Source organism: Dermatophagoides pteronyssinus, unplaced genomic scaffold (assembly GCF_027571235.1).
Source record: "Dermatophagoides pteronyssinus isolate colony J.1.1.1.1 unplaced genomic scaffold, Derpt_VIB-CSIC_2022.12 sq0028, whole genome shotgun sequence".
NCBI lineage: Eukaryota > Metazoa > Arthropoda > Arachnida > Sarcoptiformes > Pyroglyphidae > Dermatophagoides > Dermatophagoides pteronyssinus.
Window position 1 is genome coordinate 118,354 of NW_027461552.1, and position 18,845 is coordinate 137,198.

General features: G+C 33.4%; 9 protein-coding genes and 1 long non-coding RNA gene across 10 annotated transcripts; 6 read left to right on the top strand and 4 right to left on the bottom strand.

The window, feature by feature from the left end:
• Positions 1-376: 376 nt before the first annotated feature.
• Positions 377-1,128, bottom strand: LOC142645902 (uncharacterized). The gene is made up of 2 exons (XR_012846929.1): positions 893-1,128; positions 377-830 (listed from the first exon to the last, which is right to left on the bottom strand). It is a non-coding gene; the product is annotated as an uncharacterized LOC142645902 (long non-coding RNA).
• A 63-nt stretch (positions 1,129-1,191) lies between these two features.
• Positions 1,192-2,026, top strand: CSN8 (COP9 signalosome subunit 8). Its single transcript, XM_027341921.2, has 3 exons — positions 1,192-1,416; positions 1,476-1,657; positions 1,716-2,026. Exons 1-3 carry the CDS (start codon positions 1,283-1,285, stop codon positions 1,970-1,972), a joined length of 573 nt encoding a protein of 190 aa, XP_027197722.2. The 5' UTR covers positions 1,192-1,282; the 3' UTR covers positions 1,973-2,026.
• Positions 1,969-3,108, bottom strand: LOC113792050 (18S rRNA (guanine-N(7))-methyltransferase). The gene is made up of 3 exons (XM_027341919.2): positions 2,957-3,108; positions 2,854-2,891; positions 1,969-2,795 (listed from the first exon to the last, which is right to left on the bottom strand). The coding sequence occupies exons 1-3, from the start codon at positions 2,990-2,992 to the stop codon at positions 2,012-2,014; spliced, it is 858 nt and encodes a 285-aa protein (XP_027197720.1). The 5' UTR covers positions 2,993-3,108; the 3' UTR covers positions 1,969-2,011.
• A 109-nt stretch (positions 3,109-3,217) lies between these two features.
• On the top strand, positions 3,218-4,903 carry LOC113792048 (N-acetylgalactosamine-6-sulfatase-like). Its single transcript, XM_027341916.2, has one exon. It carries the CDS (start codon positions 3,252-3,254, stop codon positions 4,851-4,853), a length of 1,602 nt encoding a protein of 533 aa, XP_027197717.2. The 5' UTR covers positions 3,218-3,251; the 3' UTR covers positions 4,854-4,903.
• Positions 4,904-5,117: 214 nt separating this feature from the next.
• On the top strand, positions 5,118-10,673 carry LOC113792047 (uncharacterized). Its single transcript, XM_075823421.1, has 5 exons — positions 5,118-5,976; positions 6,310-6,598; positions 6,657-6,990; positions 7,054-7,261; positions 7,322-10,673. The coding sequence occupies exons 2-5, from the start codon at positions 6,501-6,503 to the stop codon at positions 10,600-10,602; spliced, it is 3,921 nt and encodes a 1,306-aa protein (XP_075679536.1). The 5' UTR covers positions 5,118-5,976; positions 6,310-6,500; the 3' UTR covers positions 10,603-10,673.
• Positions 10,674-10,814: 141 nt separating this feature from the next.
• Positions 10,815-11,889, bottom strand: LOC113792049 (nicotinate-nucleotide pyrophosphorylase [carboxylating]-like). The gene is made up of 2 exons (XM_027341917.2): positions 11,698-11,889; positions 10,815-11,651 (listed from the first exon to the last, which is right to left on the bottom strand). Exons 1-2 carry the CDS (start codon positions 11,781-11,783, stop codon positions 10,844-10,846), a joined length of 894 nt encoding a protein of 297 aa, XP_027197718.1. The 5' UTR covers positions 11,784-11,889; the 3' UTR covers positions 10,815-10,843.
• Positions 11,890-11,906: 17 nt separating this feature from the next.
• On the top strand, positions 11,907-12,955 carry LOC113792051 (uncharacterized). The gene is made up of 3 exons (XM_027341920.2): positions 11,907-12,067; positions 12,125-12,644; positions 12,714-12,955. Exons 1-3 carry the CDS (start codon positions 12,016-12,018, stop codon positions 12,868-12,870), a joined length of 729 nt encoding a protein of 242 aa, XP_027197721.2. The 5' UTR covers positions 11,907-12,015; the 3' UTR covers positions 12,871-12,955.
• A 724-nt stretch (positions 12,956-13,679) lies between these two features.
• On the top strand, positions 13,680-15,402 carry Dp (transcription factor Dp). The gene is made up of 3 exons (XM_027341692.2): positions 13,680-14,331; positions 14,401-14,581; positions 14,643-15,402. The coding sequence occupies exons 1-3, from the start codon at positions 14,246-14,248 to the stop codon at positions 15,330-15,332; spliced, it is 957 nt and encodes a 318-aa protein (XP_027197493.2). The 5' UTR covers positions 13,680-14,245; the 3' UTR covers positions 15,333-15,402.
• A 223-nt stretch (positions 15,403-15,625) lies between these two features.
• On the bottom strand, positions 15,626-17,179 carry LOC113791856 (lysosomal acid phosphatase-like). The gene has a single exon (XM_027341691.2). It carries the CDS (start codon positions 17,080-17,082, stop codon positions 15,718-15,720), a length of 1,365 nt encoding a protein of 454 aa, XP_027197492.2. The 5' UTR covers positions 17,083-17,179; the 3' UTR covers positions 15,626-15,717.
• Positions 17,180-17,298: 119 nt separating this feature from the next.
• On the top strand, positions 17,299-18,382 carry DENR (density-regulated protein). Its single transcript, XM_027341600.2, has 4 exons — positions 17,299-17,524; positions 17,586-17,693; positions 17,748-17,888; positions 17,966-18,382. Exons 1-4 carry the CDS (start codon positions 17,395-17,397, stop codon positions 18,172-18,174), a joined length of 588 nt encoding a protein of 195 aa, XP_027197401.1. The 5' UTR covers positions 17,299-17,394; the 3' UTR covers positions 18,175-18,382.
• The last annotated feature ends 463 nt before the right edge of the window (positions 18,383-18,845 follow it).

Here is an 18,845-nt window from a genome sequence, read left to right on the forward strand (position 1 = left end):
AAATTCATTAATTATTTTCAAATCTTCAAAAAAGAAAAAAAGGAAAAATGAATAATTTTTAAATAAATGTCCCATGTTTTTCCCAATTCAAATACGTTCAAAGTTCATTTTTTTCACTTTTTCTTTTTTTTCTCTTTTCATTTTAAAATGACAATTGTAATTTGGTTATAACAAGAGTAATGATCATTTTTGAATGAGAATGTATTGGATGGATCCAAATGATTGACCTCCGACAATAGACATTGACAAGAACATCCTTTTTCTTTTGCTCGTTACCAATTCCATTTTGAATTTGTTTCCCTTTGTTCGAAATAATTTCCAAAATAGAACACACACGCACAAAAACATTAATTGTGGAAATAACAATTTATAACAATTTGGACATTCATTTAGATTTAATCAAAATCTATTGAATTCAATTAAGTCATTGGAAATTTTTATTGTTGTTGTTGTTTCTTTGTCTGTCAGTATTTATTTGGATGTTCTCTTTCTTTTACAAATTCGGCTACATAGAGAGTTAGTAAATGAATGCAAATGAAATACATTGTGAACCGAAAGAGGGAGATTATCCATACGATGATGAATTCAGTAAATAATTCAAAATGATAATTAGATTCAATAAGCTAATATCCGCCATCTGTCTGCATGAAATAATCAATTTTTTCGGTTTGGATTCGTAGCTGGCCTCTCTGCAATATATCTTTAAATATAAGCAATTCTATACAATAATTTTTTTTTTGTTCATATCCAAATCAAATTGATGAATGGAGAAGATAGAAAATGTCGACGTTGAAAACATTTTTTTACAAACGGAAATCTATGCCTACAAGCTATGCATACCAGTTATTGATCATCATCATCATCATTGTCATCCATTATAATTTATGCTTACGATTTTATATTCCATATTTTTTCTCGAGATACAAATGACATTTCGGAAATATGGACTTTTGTTGAATATGAAAATGAAATTACTAATTTTTTTCTGTTGCTGTTGCCGGAATAATAACAAAGATATAATTAGATCCAATTATTTGACGAATACTAAACATGAGGATGACAATCTGTGATAAGTATCATATTTCAAATGCAGATGGAATAGAGAATTTTTTTGCGAGGAATGCGAATGAGAGAAAAAAAATTCAAAACGACTATATCAACATGCAGTAGCTCGTTAAGGTGTTTGTTGACAAAATCATCATTTTCATCAGCACGTTCATTGTTTCATTTGATCGAAAAACAATTCAAAAGAATTTTGATAAATTCAAACAAAATCAATGCAATGGACATGATTTCCAATTATAAAAGTTTGGTTTCTAATCTTGAACGTCAAGAACTAAATGCAGCCATGAATGGTCCTGCTTCTCCACAGATCTATGGACAATTATTGGCCATCTATTTGCTCATCAATGATTTGTAAGCTGAACCTTTTTTTTATTAATAATCAAATAATCTATTGATATTTTTAATTTCAGACCTAATGCTAAACTTTTATGGAAGCGTATACCAAATGAAATCAAACAAAGTAATCCTGAGATACAGGCCGTTTGGAATGTTGGTGTTAAATTATTTAAACGTGAATTATCCGATATTTATTCTTTAGTTGACTCAGTTGAATGGCCACTGCATTTGAAAAACATTATGAATTGCATCAAAGGTTTTTATCTAATTTAATGTATTAACTACATATCTGAATTAAAATTTAACCCCAACAGAAGCAACTCGTAATCGTATGTTGAATCTAATTGGTAAAGCCTATAGTTATATTCGCCTTGATGATGTTTCATCGTTTCTTGGATATGATGAAACGCAAACAATCGAAAAAATTCATACACTTGGTTGGCAATATGATTGTGAGACCAGATTTGTTACACCGAAAAAGATGCCAAACACTATGGACGATTCATCTAATGCAACATTAGATGAATTAATGATCAAACTAACAGAATTAGTATCATTTCTCGAAAATTGATTTTTGTAAATAAATTTTTTTATTATTATTATGAATAAATCAAAAACGGCCAGATCTCCTTCGACCTGTATATTTACTATTATCGCGAACATCTTTTCCTTGTCTTCGATATCGTTCTTTTTTATCCATAATCCATTGTCGTGATTTGATGGGTACTTTAGCATTCCTTGCATTACGAATTCTTTCTCGTTTAGAATCATAATCGATTGTACTTGGGACATGACGATCCACATCTTCATCATCACCAGTGCCCAATGCTTTTGGCATGGTTTGCGGAGCACCACCAGTAAATAATACGAGAAAGACTTTTTTTGCTTTGCTGCTGTTTGGAAAATCGATGACCAAACCGCCATAAAAACCGGCCTTCATCGCTGTTTTGGTTATCAATTCAACTTGATCACTATTTTCTGGATAAAATTGAAATACTGCTTTAGCGCCACGTGATAAACATGCATATAACGATGAGAATAATTTTGAAAGACGTTTTCCTGGCTTTTGGCCACGTTTATCGACATTGCATAGCCATTGTAGTGCCGAAATTGATATGGCACCATCAAAAGTTCCTGCACGAAATGGAACACCTTGACCAAGATCCATTTGAATAGTATCACCAGTTTCGCATTCACGTTCACGACATACGTCCAACATTGCCGAACTAATATCTACACCAATCCAATAATGACCGTTTTCTTCCAAAACTTCACCACTCAATCCAGATCCACAACCAAGATCAAGCAAATATTTGGGTTGTCCATCATCTGGCAACGCAAGCAATTCAATTGCTCTTTCACTCATCGATGTTTGAATCTCGATAATTCGAGTACTTAATTAAAGAAAGGAAATAATTAAAAAAATATTGAATTTTTCATTAATTGACATACTTTCGTGTATATTTTTTGGCCTCAGATTCATTATAAAACTGTTCGATGGAAAAAATAAAGATTAATGGATAATCAGCAAGCAGATTCAAATGATAATAATTACAATTTCCGGTGGAGCCTGATGCTCGGGTCGAGGCATGATTACGATTTTTATTGTTTAGAATTCGGAATTTAATTTCAGGATTCATCAACACAAACACATGGTTTGAAGTGGTCACGTTTTATGTATTGTTCATAAACATAGTGACAATGTTTTTTAAATTTTTCCATTAATTTCTTTTAAGACAGGAAATATCTTCGATAGTCAAAAGTTTTTTAAATTAGTTAATTGATTATCATTCAAAACAAACTGCGCAATTGCGAGCAAAACATTTATACTCATTTTCTATTGATGAGTGATGGGTTTGTTATTGATAATCAAAATGGATCAAAAATCAATATTCTTTTCGATTTTAATTTCAATTATTCTTTCCCAAACAAATGGTGAAAAATGTAATTATTCCAAACCGAATATAGTGTTAATGTTGATGGATGATATGGGTTGGGGTGATCTTGGTGTGAATGGAGAACCTTCACGAGAAACACCTTATTTAGATCGTCTTGCTTCCGAAGGAATGCAGTTTACAGATTTTTATGCCGGAAGCCCATTATGTTCTCCTTCGCGAGCAGCATTACTTACCGGTAGATTGCCAATACGAAACGGATTCTATACTACAAATATTCATGCAAGAAATTCTTATATTCCTCAAGAAATGATTGGTGGAATTTCTCGATCAGAAATTTTAATTTCGGAACTACTTGCCAAAAAAAACTATCAAAATAAAATCATCGGTAAATGGCATCTTGGACATAGTAAATCCGATTATTATCCATGGAATCGAGGTTTTCATGAATTTTTCGGTACATTTGGCGTTCATTTTGGTCCTTATGATAACGTAAAAGTTCCGAATGTACCATTATTTCGAAATGATAAAATGATTGGCCGTTATTATGAAAATGTAGTGATCGATCGAAAAAAACAGGAATCAGATCTATTGAAAAATTTCACACAAGAAGCAATTGAATTCATGCAACGTGAATCGAAAAAAGGAAATCCATTTTTTCTTTATTGGACACCGGATACATTACATGCGCCTACTTATCGTTCAGCTGAATTTGTTGGTCGATCAATAAAAAATTCCTCTTATGGCGATGCTTTGATTCAAATGGATCATTCAATTCAGGCTATAATGGAAACTATTCGTAATGAGCCATGTTTACAGAATAATACATTTGTATTTTTCACAAGCGATAATGGACCAGCTTTAACTTCTAAAGCTGATGCCGGTAGAAGTGGTCCATTTTTATGTGGCAAACAAACAACATTTGAAGGTGGATTTCGCGAACCGGCTATAGCATGGTGGCCCTCAAAAATTCCATCCGGTACAATTACTCGACAAATATCGACCCATATGGATCTATTTCGTACGATCGCTACAATAGCTAACATATCCATTCCGGATGATCGTCATTATGATTCGAATGATTTGACTAAAATTATGTTCAACAATAGTTATGAAATTCCTAATGCGACCATATTTTTTTATCGTGGTGATACTTTGATGGCCATTCGACATGGTTCATATAAAGCACATTATTGGACATTTTCAACACCACAAGAAGAACTTGATGTTGGTATCGATTTTTGCCCCGGACAAAATGTTTTCAATTTGACTACTCCACGATTGACCAATCATACCGAATCGCCATTATTATTTCACTTGTATCGAGATCCTGGCGAACATTTTCATATCAATCCAAAGAATTCTGAATATAAAGAAACCATGGAAATCTTAAATAAAATTCGTGATGAACATCAACAGCATCTCGTACCGGGTAAACCTGAACTAAATTATTGCGATCATGCTGTTATGAGTTGGAGTCCACCCGGATGTGAACAAATAAAAATGTGTCTTCCCGTACCCAAATCATCACCATATTTGTGTGAATGGCCCCATTAATTAAAAAAAAAGACAATTTTTCATTAAAATTAAAATTTTTTTGCGTTCGATTTCGAATCTGAATCACGAAATGTCCTTTATGAAGAGCTCATTATCATCATTATTAACGACATCTTTTGACCAAAATTGAGAAACAAAAATGGGCGTTATTAAAAAAAATAGCCCCTTTATTTTCAATCGTTGTCAATTTTTGAACAACAAACTTCAATGCGCATTCTCAAAATTCTGCTCATTTTTAATGTTTTTTTTTGGCTTACTTGTGTGTCGGCTTTGATCAACATCGACATCATCATCATCATCATCGTCTTTGTCGTCGTCGTCGTTGTTGAAAATAAATTGTAAATCGAAATAGGAGAGCGAAAGGGTAAAAATGAACTGAACAATTGTGAAAAAAGTGGCAAAAAAACAAAACAAAAACGATCACACATTCACATAATGTACGAATTCATCTGAACTTCTTTTTTTATGTGTGTGTGGTTTATGTTTTGATTACGATGAAAACCACACAATAAAATTTTTTTTTAAAGAAAAGTGGACACTGTTTTCAATATTTTGATTGAATAGAAAAAATTAATTTTTTTTCCAAAAAACAATCCACTTTTTCATTTCGAATTTATGAACAAAAAAAATTGAATTTTTTTTTGTTCATCCAAAATTCTGATATATATTTTTCATTTTTTGGCTTGTGCATGTGTCTTTATGTGTGTGTGTGTTTCTTTTTGGAAACCATTATTATCCAAGAATTTTTTTTTCTGATTTATTCTGCTTTGTTTACAGCTGTTTTGAATAAAACAAAATTCTTGACCACTTTTCATCGTTTTTTTTTCTCTAAATAATCATCATCATCAATTGCTTATCCTCATTAAACCATCATCATTTATTCAGAAAACTATTTTATATACATTAATACTTTGCATACACAGAAACAATTTTATTCAGAAAAATAATTAATCAAAAAACTCATAAATCATCAAACATTCAAATTCTCATCAAAAAAAATTAAAAAAAAAAACAAAACAAAAAAAAATCCAAAATCATTTCATCCGTTATCCATCTAATTATCATCATCCATATCGCCAAAAATCGTTTCATTGTTTAATGTGTATGTGTGTTAATGTTTGCGGTAAGTCATCATCATTGTGATTAAATAAAATAATAAATTTCATTTCAACCTCATAATATACACATGGCATTTGAGAGAGATTAAATCTATATCATCATCACCATCATATATAGTCAATTTACACGAATAATGAAATGTGTGTGTGAATGTCGTTGACGATAATTCGTCATCATCAATGAATGAATGAGCAAGCAAACAAAAATCATACATGTGCTCAAACATTTTTTCTTGATTACAGACGCTTGCTTAAACATTGTTTCAATTTTTTTTCTAATTTTTGCTAATCTCTTTTTTTTCCTCTTGAAACATTTTTTCATCTTTTTTCTTCAATAGCAAAGAAAAAAAATCATAATTGGTCATCTTGTAATCTGGTTCATTCTTTTATCATTATTCACAGCAACAACGGAAAAACCCTTTTCCCAAACTTTAAAAGCATTTTATTGAAAAATTCTTAAATTGCACTCATCATATTATTTGATTTGTCAATTAATTAAATATTTAAAAAAATCTTAACTGAAATAAAGATGAATCAAAACGGTCAAACAACAGCTAAACGTAATAAGAATCGTTCTTCTGGTATTTCATCAAATAATCCATCTTCAATGTCATCCAATGTTCAAAGGTAAGATTATCATTATTTGATTTATTGAGTTTTAATTCGTTTTCGAAATTTTATATAGAACAATGAATCGCTCGATGCGAACCAATTACCCAAATATGCGCGGTAGTGATATGTCATTATCATCATCATCATCATCATCATTACATCGAAACATTCATCCATCAAAATCATCACAATCGATGATGGTATCACAAGCAGGTGGCAGTAATAATCATTCTCATAATAATATGGCAAATACAGCTCCAGTATCCACCGAAGTACCATGTAACAGCGGTGTTTACAAGAATAAACGATTTGTTCATTCAATGACATCGTTGATCGGTTGTTTGATTGAAGTTAAATTGAATAGCGGTAAACGTTATGAAGGCATTCTTAAAACATTCTCTCCCGATGTAAGTTTCATTTTAAATTGCTTTTAAAAATTTTACTCATTTGAATTTTTCTGAAAATTTTAGTTTCAGTTGGCATTGTGTTCAGCTGCTCTGATTGATAATATTGAGGAGGAAAAACGTTGCCAACCTACCGCAAATAACAACAACAATATCGGTAATCTTTTGGCAGCGTTAGAATGCGAAGAAAGTGTTGTCGAAACATTGGTTATCAGTCCTAAAAATTTGGTCACATTCAAGGCATTGAATGTTGATCTGGATTTTGCGACTAAAAGTACGTATATCAAAACTATTTGTTGAACATGTGTTTTAAATCGGATATAATAATTTACAGAAGCTGTAATGACTGACAGTGAGATTGCAAAACATGATGGCAGTACTAAACAACACCGGGAATTAGTTCCATGGGATGGCGGTGATGACAGTATTGATGGTCATGATTCATTAGGTCTAGATTCTTCATTGGATGATCACAGTGGATTATCACTAGGTGGAGGAGGCGTATCAAATGGTTGGAAAACTGAAGATATGTTCAAATTGAATGAAAGTAAATATAATATAGAAACGACATATCAGGATGATATGTCAGAATATACTATTAAACTAGAACATCGTAATGATGAAGAATATCGACAACGAGAAGCACAAGCTGCAAAGATCGCCCGAGAAATTGAACAAGATTCTACACGTGTGGCACGTTATTCTAAAGAAGATGAACTTGATGAAGAATCTCGTTACTCGGCTGTGATTCGTAGCGATCCCGATATAACTGAATCGGGAAGCAATATGGCATCTCCATCGAATAATTATAATAATAATAATCATCATCATCATTATAGGAATGATATGAATCATCATCCATCTCGAGATCAGCCTGATAGAAATCGTGATAATAATCTTCGCAATAGTAATTCTGGAGATAATCTTGGCGGATTTCGAACACAAACTTCTCGACAAAGTCGTAATCGCATGAATACTAATCGTAATAGTAGTGGTGGCAGCGGTGGTGTTGATCGTTCTGGTGGTGGTCAATCAATCGGTCCAAATGAAGCAAATTGGCGTGATGCTAATAGTCGAGTAAGCGCTGATCATCGCTATCATCAGCAGCAATCACAGCAACCATACCGTTCAGCACAGAATCCAAATAAACCAAATTCTGGATATGTAGATCGTAAATATAATGCTATAAATTCCCAGCAGCAATCATCCAGCCAACAGCAGCAGCCACAGCAAACGTACCAATCAAGTGCGGCTAGTCAAGCCAATAATAATATTAAATCTAGTTATTCATCAGTTTCTGCACGAAACATATCTAATGATATAATGGCCACGACCAATGAAATGGAAACTATTAAAACATTTGCAAGAAGCTCTGGTCAACCACCATCATCAAACGATCCGGATAATGTTGGATATCAACGTAAAACATCATCTGGAAATAACTCGAATAGTTTGCCACAACGTGAATCATTTAAACAACAACGTACGCCTTATAATCGGGTTGTAGAGCAGCAACAACCCCAACCGCATCATCATCAATCGCACCAGCATCATTCATCCCAACAATCACATTCGGAATCAAAAATGCCTTCGAATAATAAATCATTAGAATCATCGGATATGTCATCTGCAAAATCGTCGCTTCCTACATCACCATCATCCGGTCCATCATCAAATATTTCGACTCCTACTGCTGAATCATCATTGATGAAATCGCAATCAGTAGCTACCAATTTTGCTTCAAAAGCAGCAGAAATACATCAATCAAAATCCAATGATCAAAATTATCAGTCACAAGCTCGTATTACGAGTCCAAAACAAGGACTGGATATTGTAAATAATAACAATAATAGGAAATTGCCTGATTCATTACCTGCAGGAGAAAATGGTCGACCTACTATGGTCGATGCTGTTAAAAAAGGTGCTAACATGAATCAACAACAGCAACCGCAACAACCATCAAAATCTTTGATAATCAGTTCGAAAGATAGCGTAGATTCTAATGAATCAAAAAAGTTGCCATCGGATTTGACAGTTACGCAGACATCTCCTTTATCATCAACTATCCTTAATAATCCGGCGACCACCAGTAATTCTATTACTACAGCTTCGGTCAGTTTCACGTCAACAGGAAATACAGCTACTACTACTGTCACAACATCATCTTCCTCAACGATTACCGTGCAACAACAACAACAGCAACCGCAACAATCAACAACAGCATCATCGACACCATCATCAGTTGATGCCCATGAAATAGTGGTTACATCAAAATTGAATCCCAATGCCAAAATATTTACTCCTCGTGCTGTTCAAATGCCTACGGCAACTCCACCACAGCAACAAAATCCCCAGCAGGTTGTGGCACCTATACCACCACACAACTATCCATCACCTCATGCTCCTTATCAATCTGTCGTTGCCGGACATATGCCAGCAACCACACCACCATCGATTCCATCGACACCTTCATTAGCTGGACCAGCCGGTACAGGTCAATTCATCCCTTATACTCATCCTCATCCTGGCGGTGGTGGTCCACCTGGTCAACATCTAACTGGTCATGCTGCTCATCATCAACAACAATCCATTCGTTATCCAATACAATTTCAGTATAACCCTATGATGCCGCATCAGATGGTTCCACAATATATAGCCATACAGCATTTCGCAACTTCCATGCCCGCAGGTGCTGTGACGGCAACGGCTCCTCCCACAGTAGCTTCTCAACAGTCTTCAGGTGGGCCATCGAATCAGCAACCACCTCCCGGTTCTTCTCATCATATGATTTCGGCGAATGCCGCTCAATCGATGGCAACTCAAGCTGGTGCTAATTCTTTAGTTCAAAATAATGGACACGGTCCTCAACAACAACAAGGACCTCAACAACAATCGCAAAATGTCAATCAAACGCAGCCGCGCGGACATTATCGTGGTGGTGGTAAAAATGGTCCAGGTGGCAATATGAATTCTAATCAGCAACCCCAACAGCAGCAACTTATACGACATCAACATCATGAAGCATTTGTTTCACAGCAACAGGCACAGGTGGCCAATGTAACCGGACAGCCAATTATGACCGGTGCCACTCAACCACAGCATTTACCTGTTGTATTTCCAGGTCAGGTGCATCATCATCACCATGCACCAAATCAAATTCATCACAGCCAACAAGCTGGACAAAACGCAGCCATGGCTGCTCAGCTTGCTGCATCGGCTCAACCCGGTCATCATAATCAAGCATTAACACATTTCATGTATCCTGCGGGATTTCCGCCACGGCCGTTATTAGCAACTCATCAATCACATCATCATCATCCAAATGCATTAGGCATGACTATTCAACCTGGTCTATATGCACCACCGGATTCACATATGCCTACTGTCTATATGCAAACTGAAATGCCGCATCAGATTGTTACTGCTCAATCTATGGCACCCCCACCTAATGCAATGGTTCCACCTCCCAATAATATTCCACAAACTATTGTTCCAACTACCGGTGGAACTATGCCTGCACCAACAGGAGCGGCAGCAACGTCAACGCAATCATCTGTGCCACAAGGTTCCGTTCCAACTTCTCAACAATCACAACAACAACCTACATATGGGTGATTGAATAAGATCAATTTCAAAACCGAATACTAATATAATAAATTCATTGGAAATTTTTTGTCCTGTTCAAATGTTATGCATTTCTAGATAAGATCTGTACATTTACACTCACATATACATTCAATTTCCGAAGTTGTTGAACAGAGATTCTATACAGTGAACTTTCTTTTTGTGAATGATTTTTTGTAACTATAAACGATTTAAGAAAAAAATTGAATAAAAAATTATGTAATATAAAAAATCAATTACTCTCGATAATTTTCATGGAAAAATCCACAGGAGGACAGCCTTGAATTATACTACTCATTGATATAATATCATATTCTGGTCTTGCATATTCAAGAATATTCGTTTCGGTAATATTACCACTTGCTTCGATCAATATCGATGGATGCTCCGAGCGTAACTTACGGCTGATTTCGGCTCCTTGATTCGCTGACACATGGTCTAACATGATTATGTCGGCACCGGCTTCAGCAGCCTGATGAGCATCGTCATATGATGAACATTCTACTTCGATGCGACAACTAAATCCAGCACATTTCTTCACTTCTGATACAATAGTTGCTATATTTGCATGGCCTGATATCTTCACATGGTTATCTTTCAACATGATCATTGTGCTGAGATCATAACGATGAGTATCAGCTTGTCCAACTAATACTCCATATTTTTCTACCATCCGAAAACCGGGCGTCGTTTTACGTGTTGCAGCTAGTCGACCATTCCAGGACATTTCTCTCAATTTTACTCCAATGTTATAGCATTTGGTTGCTATTCCTGAACATCTAGATAAAACATTCAATATAGTTCGTTCGGCAAGAAGAATCAATCGAGCAGGTCCATGTACCGAGGCTATCTTAATTTTATTATGCTGTGAAGCTTCATTGATAAAAGTTCCTTCTTCATATAAGAACTTTGGTGGATCAACACCTAGTTCTTCGAAAACTGCTTGAACAAATGGAAATCCAGCTAATATTCCTGTTTGTTTACAATAGATTATCGCTGTAACTGGTGTATCACCAACCACCAATCCCTGCATATCAAAACTATATGATTCAATGAGAAAATTTCATCATTTAATATCATAAATACCTTGGTACATCTTCATTAATCCAAAATCGAACTAATTCTTTGATTTTTATTGGATTCAAAATGTTTTTCAAATTATGATTGGCCATATTATGTTTGAGTACAATAGTTATTCAATATTAATCGATGATAATCAAATTGAATTAAAAAAATACTTCAAGCCACCTGATGACATATGCACATGTGCAATGAATAAACTATCGTGATGTCAATTTTTTATTCGTTCACTATATCGCGATAGTGTGTGAATAGTGATATTGTTCGATTTGTTGTCGATTTAAATTAATACAAATTTTAAATAATTATTTTAGAATTGAAAAAATGGTCCGACTTAATGCCATACGAATTCGTGAGCAGGTTTATCCCGATCCAGGTAATATCATTTTTTTACTACTATTATTTTCAATTTGTATTGTTTTTTTAATCAAAGACTATGAACACTTGGATATCATAAAAATCAATCGAATGACCGATGCTGATTGTCGACGAGTTCTTGATTCATTGAAACAAAACGATGTTTCAAGTTCAATTAATCGTAATAAAGTCACTGAAAATAAAATTGGTTCCAATCCGAAGCATTCGCAATTTAAACAGCAAAACAATGAATCTAACCATGTGACACAACCTTTGAAAAAACCACGTCTTGATCAGAACAAACAGGAAAAGGATCAAATCGGATGTGCTCCAGTGAATCGAATGTTACCATCCAAATCGGAACCTAAAGCTAGTGATAAATTTGCTAAACCAGTAACACAATTCAAAGAAATTTCTAGTTTTCTAATTGAACCACCTCCTGCTTGTTATTCTAAAGCAGCTCAAGATTCCCGTTTGGCTTTTCAAGTCATCTATGGTCGATACAAGCCATACAAAAAGAATAAAGAGTGGACATATGATGGCTTTTTGGCTATCAAACCAGAAGGAATTACTCTTTATAAATGTTCAGGAGCTGTGTAAGTATAATTCTTATACTGAGCATTTTTTTCTCAATTATTTTACTTGAATCCATTATTCAATTCCAGTGAAAGTCGTTTGGAACGTGCAACCGAAAAAGTACCAAAATATTTTTCAACCGGCACTCATTTAATTATCGGACAATGGGAATGTGAAATATGTAATCAATTATTGTTCAGTGAATTCGAAACTGGAGCTTATTTTGCTCCCGATAATTCAAATTGATTAGATTGAGTTTTTTCAATTATCGCAAATTAAATTTGAAAAACTTAGTTTTTTTTCTAAATAAAATTATAAATATAACCATTAAGTAATACCAGATTTCATCATTAATGTAGCTTTATTGCGTCATTTTCATTTATCTATCGATAGAATCACCACAAAAAAACTTGATAAGTGTCGACCACTGGTGGTTGACACCATAAACATCATTTCGCGCCAAATAGACCCGGTTAAATGAGCGCGAATGCAAAAAAAATGTGGATGAGGAGGGAGAGGATAAAAGAGGAGGTTTCATGATAATGATGTGCCTAATTATTTGAGGAGAAATAGTGATCCGAGAGATACACACACACCGTTGTTCTAAAATGTATATTGAACGCATGCGTTCAAATTTTATTTTAACAATTTCTGCATGCACATCTCTTTGCGTTCAAATTATTAGGCCATACATATCTGCTTGTATAATGTATGCCAATCATCTTGATCCTCATGATGGTGATCATCGTCATCATGTGTATGACCAACCAAACCCTGAATTTTTTATCCGTTTATTCCATAGGTATACTTTTTTTGATTTTAAAAAATTCATTCATTTTTTTGTAGAAAAAATATTTGCTAAAATTCATTGATTAGGATCTAAATTGGAAAAATATTTTATCCAACACGTGAAACATTTAAAATGTTATCAACGTTGATAACAATGTTTATGAAAAGAAATTTATTTTTTGTTACCTCCTTTACATCCTCCTCATTGCCATTTCCATCCTCCTCATATTGAAACATACATACATGTTAACAAAAAGTGCAAGGCTGGCCTTGTGTGCTGGTATTACGACAGTCAAATTTTTCAATGACTTGTTTTCTGCATGTCTGTTTGTGTATTGCCAAAGATTTTGTGTTTGTAAAAAAAACTCTCCCTCCAAACTGCTTTTGGAAACAGCAGCAGCTGTGTGTATATGAAATGTATGTTGGTTGATTGAATTGATGGTTAATGGTTGAAGGCGCACAACTTCCGAAAAAAAAACTGACAAGGTGGTTTTTCTTGGTGCCTTAATAAGGGCTCTATTATTTAAATTCATTCTTGGGGAGGAAAAATTTTCATTGAACCGAAAACAGATACGAATTTCTCTTTAACGTTTAACTTTTACTGAATACTATCGAACGTCAAATGTGTTCTCGTTGTTAAAGTTCCAAATTGAAAACGGTGTTTTGTTTATTTTAAAACCAGTTTACCCTTTTCCATATTTTACCTTATCGTATATATTGACACATACTATTATCGACAAAAACCTTGGCTGACCAACGGTTATTTAACATAATACTGACGATCATAAACCAAAAATTTATCCAATAGAAACAGTCCAACAATTCTGACAAAATGTATCCATCCCAATCAATCAATGGTCTCAGTAACACTAATAATAGTAACAACGAAAAGAAATTTTTCATCCTAAGCAACAATAGGTTTGTATATTGAGTTATGTAAAATTTCTGTAAATGTAATTCGGTTTGTTTTGTCTGTCTCGATAATAGTCAATCATCTCCATTATCACCATCAACAACAGCATTGCTTACCAATCCAAACGGGAAGAAAACACAGATTCTTTCCAATAAAACGAACGGTATCAAATATCCTAAATCACCATCATCACAAATGAAACGAAAAAAACAAGATTCAAAAACGGGTAAAGGTCTTCGTCATTTCTCTATGAAGGTAATTTCCAGAGATGAAAATGTTTTTTATATTGAAATTTTTTTCTATTCTATAAAAAAAGGTCTGCGAAAAAGTTCGCAATAAAGGAACGACCACTTATAATGAAGTTGCTGATGAATTGGTAGCCGAATTCAGTGATGATCCAATCGCTAGTCGTGCATCATTTCAAACGGGCAATGATCAGGAACCATTCGATCAGAAGAATATACGCCGTCGTGTTTACGATGCCCTTAACGTATTGATGGCCATTAATATCATATCGAAAGAGAAGAAAGAAATCAAATGGATTGGCTTGCCAACTAACGCCGTTCAGGAATGCTCAGAATTGGAAAAGGAACGTGCTCAACGTCAACAGCGAATCAAAGAGAAAAAGGATCAATTACGTGAATTATTGATCCAGCAGATTGCACTCAAAAATCTGGCTGATCGTAATCAAATGGATGAGAATCCTGATCCAAATTCTATAATAAAACTTCCTTTCATCATTGTTAATACGGATAAAAATACCTTAATCGATTGTTCAATATCACGTGATAAGTCAGAATATCTATTCAATTTTGGTAGCACATTTGAGATTCACGATGACTTTGAAGTATTAAAACGAATGGGTCTTGCTTATCATCTGGAAAAATTGGAATATGGACAAACGATGAAACGTTGTGATTATGAACGTGCACGACAATTTCTTCCGGAAGCTTTACGGACCGAATTGGACGAAATGATTGAAGAGAATCATGTAAAGATTAATTGAAATAAAGTTTTATCAATCAATCAATGATGCAAATTTTAAATAAAATTCCTATGAACATTTTTCTTTATTAGATCAATAGATCATCATCTTGATCAAATCAACATTCGAATCTTGTATCGATCAGCATTAACATAGAAAATCCTACTTTAGGAATAATATTTTCTACCTACAAAAAAAACTTCAGATGTTTGTTTCGTTCATTCATTGGAGATCATTGAAAATTCCAATGCAGCAATTTTATAATTTTGGTGAATTTTTAGAAAAACGTAAAAAACATTTTCATCAACAAACGCTAACAAACAAATGAATTTAATTTCACACACATGTAATTCCTTTCTCGATGTAATTTTGTTCTTGTTGAAATAAAACATTTTTCGCTTCATCTTCATTTGATCGTATAGTTGATGCATGCAAAAATATTCAATAAAAGTATAAATATCACCAATAGAATACCATTGGTAATCATTAGGCTGAGATTAACTTTTGTTCCAAGATGATGTATATCCACACCACATTCATAACGAATATCGGCCGGTTCATATTCGAAAACTTTTTCCATATAATGATTCAATGGACAAATTTGTCGATGATTGTGGCAAAATTTTTCAGGAAAAACTTCACAAGCACCATTATCAGAGAAGGTTTCATTAAAATAATAAAATTTTAAAAAATAATTTCCATAAAGATCATTGGAATTGGTATTTTCAGTTGATTGATTTTCATGAAGCTCAAAAACTAATGTTGCACCGGGTGAAATAAGAAATGTATTGTAGATGCCGAATGCTTGTAAAATGGAAACAATTTTACCATCGTGTGTGGAATACAGATAGAATTTCGTTTCTCGATTTGATCCGTTCACGAAATTCCGAAAATTATTATTAATTTCTCGAATCAATTCACCACCAATCAATCGTTGAATGGAAAAATTATCATAGAATAATGTCCAATAAATTTGCGATAATTCCCGTAATCGTTGAATAGCATACGATTCATAGTTTTGCGTCCAAATTTGATAAGGAAATTTATACCAATGATAATTTGCCTGTGTTTCAATGTATAATTCTTGGTACAAAAAATTAATCGATTTTAACGAGTCAATTTTTTCACCGGCATAAAATGAAATTTCTTTGAGAAATTGACGATTTTCTTGTTCGACTTGTTTGATGCGATGATCTTGATGCTTTATTTCATGAAATATTTTGTCTAAATTCGGACATGGAAAATCAACATCTAGTAACGGATCAGTACCTTTTGGTGAGAATGATTTGATCGGTATTGGTATCCAAAAACGTTCCAAATTTTCATAAATAAATTCTTCTGCAGTAAAATTATCATTTTCTCTCTCAAAATTTGATAATCCTCCAATCAAACCAGCAGAGAGAGCCGATGCACTTTCCAAACATCGTCGATAACTCGAACTTCGAACCTGAATAAAATTTTCAACATTTGTCTGATAGCGATAAGTATTAAGAAAATTTGCGTAAACTCCATGAAAAAATCTTCCGACTTTGTACATTCGGTTCCGACCTAATCGAGTAAGTTGACCGATACCTTCTGGCCAAAAATGTCTCACTAAACTATAAGGATCATTATGTACAAATTGTCCTGGTGTTCGATCACCATGTGAATGAATTAATTGCACAAGACGTAATGTTGTTTGATCTTCGATGTTAGCTTTTGGTTCAAATCCATTAACAGTCGATATGATTGCCAATACAAATAGGAAATGTGATGAAACGAACTTTGCCATTCTGTAGCATTGAAAAAAAATAAATCACTTGGTTCTATCATCATGTGAAGAAGATGCGCAAGCAAATCGCCAACTAATATGTTTTGCATAAATGAATCTTATCATTTAATCAAGCATTGATTATCACACATTGATTATAACAGTATGGATAAAGTCAGAATTTTAGTAAAAATTTGAAATTTTTCCTGTAACGTTATCTATTAACACTACTAGTCATGTGTTTATTTTGCATTTCATTCGACAATTTCCATTGCCGAATGATCGAAAAAAAGAAAGAAAAATTTTTTGACAAGAAAAAAATAATACGAAAATATGTCGACCATATCAGAAAATACCCAGGTTTTACCAACCGCATCATCGACGGGTGATTCATTACCAAGAACATTAAAGAATGGGCCACAAGAAGGTGTACAATACCCTATCAAAGTTAATTATTGTGGAGGTTTGATCATTTATTTATTTCGAAAGAACTATAATTTTTTCAATTCTTTTCAATATTGTAGTATGTACATTACCCCTTGAATATTGTGAATATAATAGCGGTTATGATAAATGCAAAGAATGGCTTCTGAAAAATATGCCCGAAATGTTTGCCAAATTAGATACAAATGGTATTACTCTGCTAATGAATTTTTATTCATAAATAAAATTGTCTCATCCTCTAGCAAATGATGATAAAGATCCAGCCAAAAAGACTCGACAGAAACGTGGCGGTAAAGCATTGCTCAAACCGAAAAAAAAGGAAACCGGGGAACAAATTGTCAAAATCTCTCGATCAAATCGTGGCAAAAAGAAATATGTGACTTGTATGATTTGATAAATATTTTATTCTGCATATCATAGTTTATTCTTACATTGAAATTTTTTCATGTTCATTAATTAGTTGTACATGGATTGGGAAATTTCGAAATCGATCTAAAGGATGCAACAAAATTTTTCTCTTCACGTTTTGCTTGTGGTTCATCGATTAGCGCTGCCGATGAGATAATCATTCAAGGTGATGTCAAAGATGATTTATTCGATGTATTACCAGAAAAATGGCCACAAATCGAAGATGATTTTATTGAAGATCTGGGTGATGTTAAACGATAGATTGTAATGATAATAATATCCTTTTAATTTTTATATTCTAATGATTCAACAAAAAAAATCGGTCAAAGTAATAGATTGCAACATCAGATGGCATTGATAGGACAGAATATTTTCCAAATATTTCAAACTGTAAATTGTATTTTTTTCAATCTTAGAGAATGCAAATAATAATATTTCAAATAATAACAAGTTTTTTTTAATTTCTTCATTCATAATAACAAATATCAATTGATTTGTGTATATTATTAAGTTATTAATTTGGTGTGAAAGTTTTCGGACAAAAAAAATGATTATACATAATAAATTTTCTGTCATTTCCAACAACAATAACAAACAAATATGCAAATGTGTATGTGTGTGTGTTATGGATAATAATGATAATAATGCCAGTTATTAGTAATAAAATGTGAATATATAAAAGAAAAACATGATCAATAGAATCAATAGAAAAAATGAATCAAATTTGAAACAACAACAACAACAACAAAATTAAGGCAACCAGAAAAAGGGTGTTTTGTTATTCGAATGGTAGAAAAACGTTTACAATCAGGCAGATGCTGGTTTGATTTGGTTTTTTGTTTTTTGCTTTGTAGATTAATCCTATGAAATAAGTACAAGATGATAGATATTTACTCTATTTATCTGATTCGATCATCGGATAATGTTATAAA

What these genes read in the sequence shown, in the direction of transcription:
- CSN8 (XM_027341921.2), top strand. Translation starts at nt 1,283, where the DNA reads ATGGACATGATTTCCAATTATAAAAGTTTGGTTTCTAATCTTGAACGT. An exon ending in TATTTGCTCATCAATGATTT is followed by an intron (nt 1,417 to 1,475) that starts GTAAGCTGAACC and finishes TTTTAATTTCAG; the next exon opens with ACCTAATGCTAAACTTTTAT. An exon ending in CATTATGAATTGCATCAAAG is followed by an intron (nt 1,658 to 1,715) that starts GTTTTTATCTAA and finishes TAACCCCAACAG; the next exon opens with AAGCAACTCGTAATCGTATG.
- LOC113792050 (XM_027341919.2), bottom strand. Translation starts at nt 2,992, where the DNA reads ATGCCTCGACCCGAGCATCAGGCTCCACCGGAAATT. An exon ending in ATCAGGCTCCACCGGAAATT is followed by an intron (nt 2,892 to 2,956) that starts GTAATTATTATC and finishes TCCATCGAACAG; the next exon opens with TTTTATAATGAATCTGAGGC. An exon ending in GCCAAAAAATATACACGAAA is followed by an intron (nt 2,796 to 2,853) that starts GTATGTCAATTA and finishes TCTTTAATTAAG; the next exon opens with TACTCGAATTATCGAGATTC.
- LOC113792048 (XM_027341916.2), top strand. Translation starts at nt 3,252, where the DNA reads ATGGGTTTGTTATTGATAATCAAAATGGATCAAAAATCAATATTCTTT.
- LOC113792047 (XM_075823421.1), top strand. Translation starts at nt 6,501, where the DNA reads ATGAATCAAAACGGTCAAACAACAGCTAAACGTAATAAGAATCGTTCT. An exon ending in TTAAAACATTCTCTCCCGAT is followed by an intron (nt 6,991 to 7,053) that starts GTAAGTTTCATT and finishes TGAAAATTTTAG; the next exon opens with TTTCAGTTGGCATTGTGTTC. An exon ending in TCTGGATTTTGCGACTAAAA is followed by an intron (nt 7,262 to 7,321) that starts GTACGTATATCA and finishes AATAATTTACAG; the next exon opens with AAGCTGTAATGACTGACAGT.
- LOC113792049 (XM_027341917.2), bottom strand. Translation starts at nt 11,783, where the DNA reads ATGGCCAATCATAATTTGAAAAACATTTTGAATCCAATAAAAATCAAA. An exon ending in ATTAATGAAGATGTACCAAG is followed by an intron (nt 11,652 to 11,697) that starts GTATTTATGATA and finishes TGAATCATATAG; the next exon opens with TTTTGATATGCAGGGATTGG.
- LOC113792051 (XM_027341920.2), top strand. Translation starts at nt 12,016, where the DNA reads ATGGTCCGACTTAATGCCATACGAATTCGTGAGCAGGTTTATCCCGAT. An exon ending in GCAGGTTTATCCCGATCCAG is followed by an intron (nt 12,068 to 12,124) that starts GTAATATCATTT and finishes TTTTAATCAAAG; the next exon opens with ACTATGAACACTTGGATATC. An exon ending in TATAAATGTTCAGGAGCTGT is followed by an intron (nt 12,645 to 12,713) that starts GTAAGTATAATT and finishes ATTCAATTCCAG; the next exon opens with TGAAAGTCGTTTGGAACGTG.
- Dp (XM_027341692.2), top strand. Translation starts at nt 14,246, where the DNA reads ATGTATCCATCCCAATCAATCAATGGTCTCAGTAACACTAATAATAGT. An exon ending in TTCATCCTAAGCAACAATAG is followed by an intron (nt 14,332 to 14,400) that starts GTTTGTATATTG and finishes TCTCGATAATAG; the next exon opens with TCAATCATCTCCATTATCAC. An exon ending in TTCGTCATTTCTCTATGAAG is followed by an intron (nt 14,582 to 14,642) that starts GTAATTTCCAGA and finishes CTATAAAAAAAG; the next exon opens with GTCTGCGAAAAAGTTCGCAA.
- LOC113791856 (XM_027341691.2), bottom strand. Translation starts at nt 17,082, where the DNA reads ATGGCAAAGTTCGTTTCATCACATTTCCTATTTGTATTGGCAATCATA.
- DENR (XM_027341600.2), top strand. Translation starts at nt 17,395, where the DNA reads ATGTCGACCATATCAGAAAATACCCAGGTTTTACCAACCGCATCATCG. An exon ending in CAAAGTTAATTATTGTGGAG is followed by an intron (nt 17,525 to 17,585) that starts GTTTGATCATTT and finishes TCAATATTGTAG; the next exon opens with TATGTACATTACCCCTTGAA. An exon ending in TGCCAAATTAGATACAAATG is followed by an intron (nt 17,694 to 17,747) that starts GTATTACTCTGC and finishes CTCATCCTCTAG; the next exon opens with CAAATGATGATAAAGATCCA.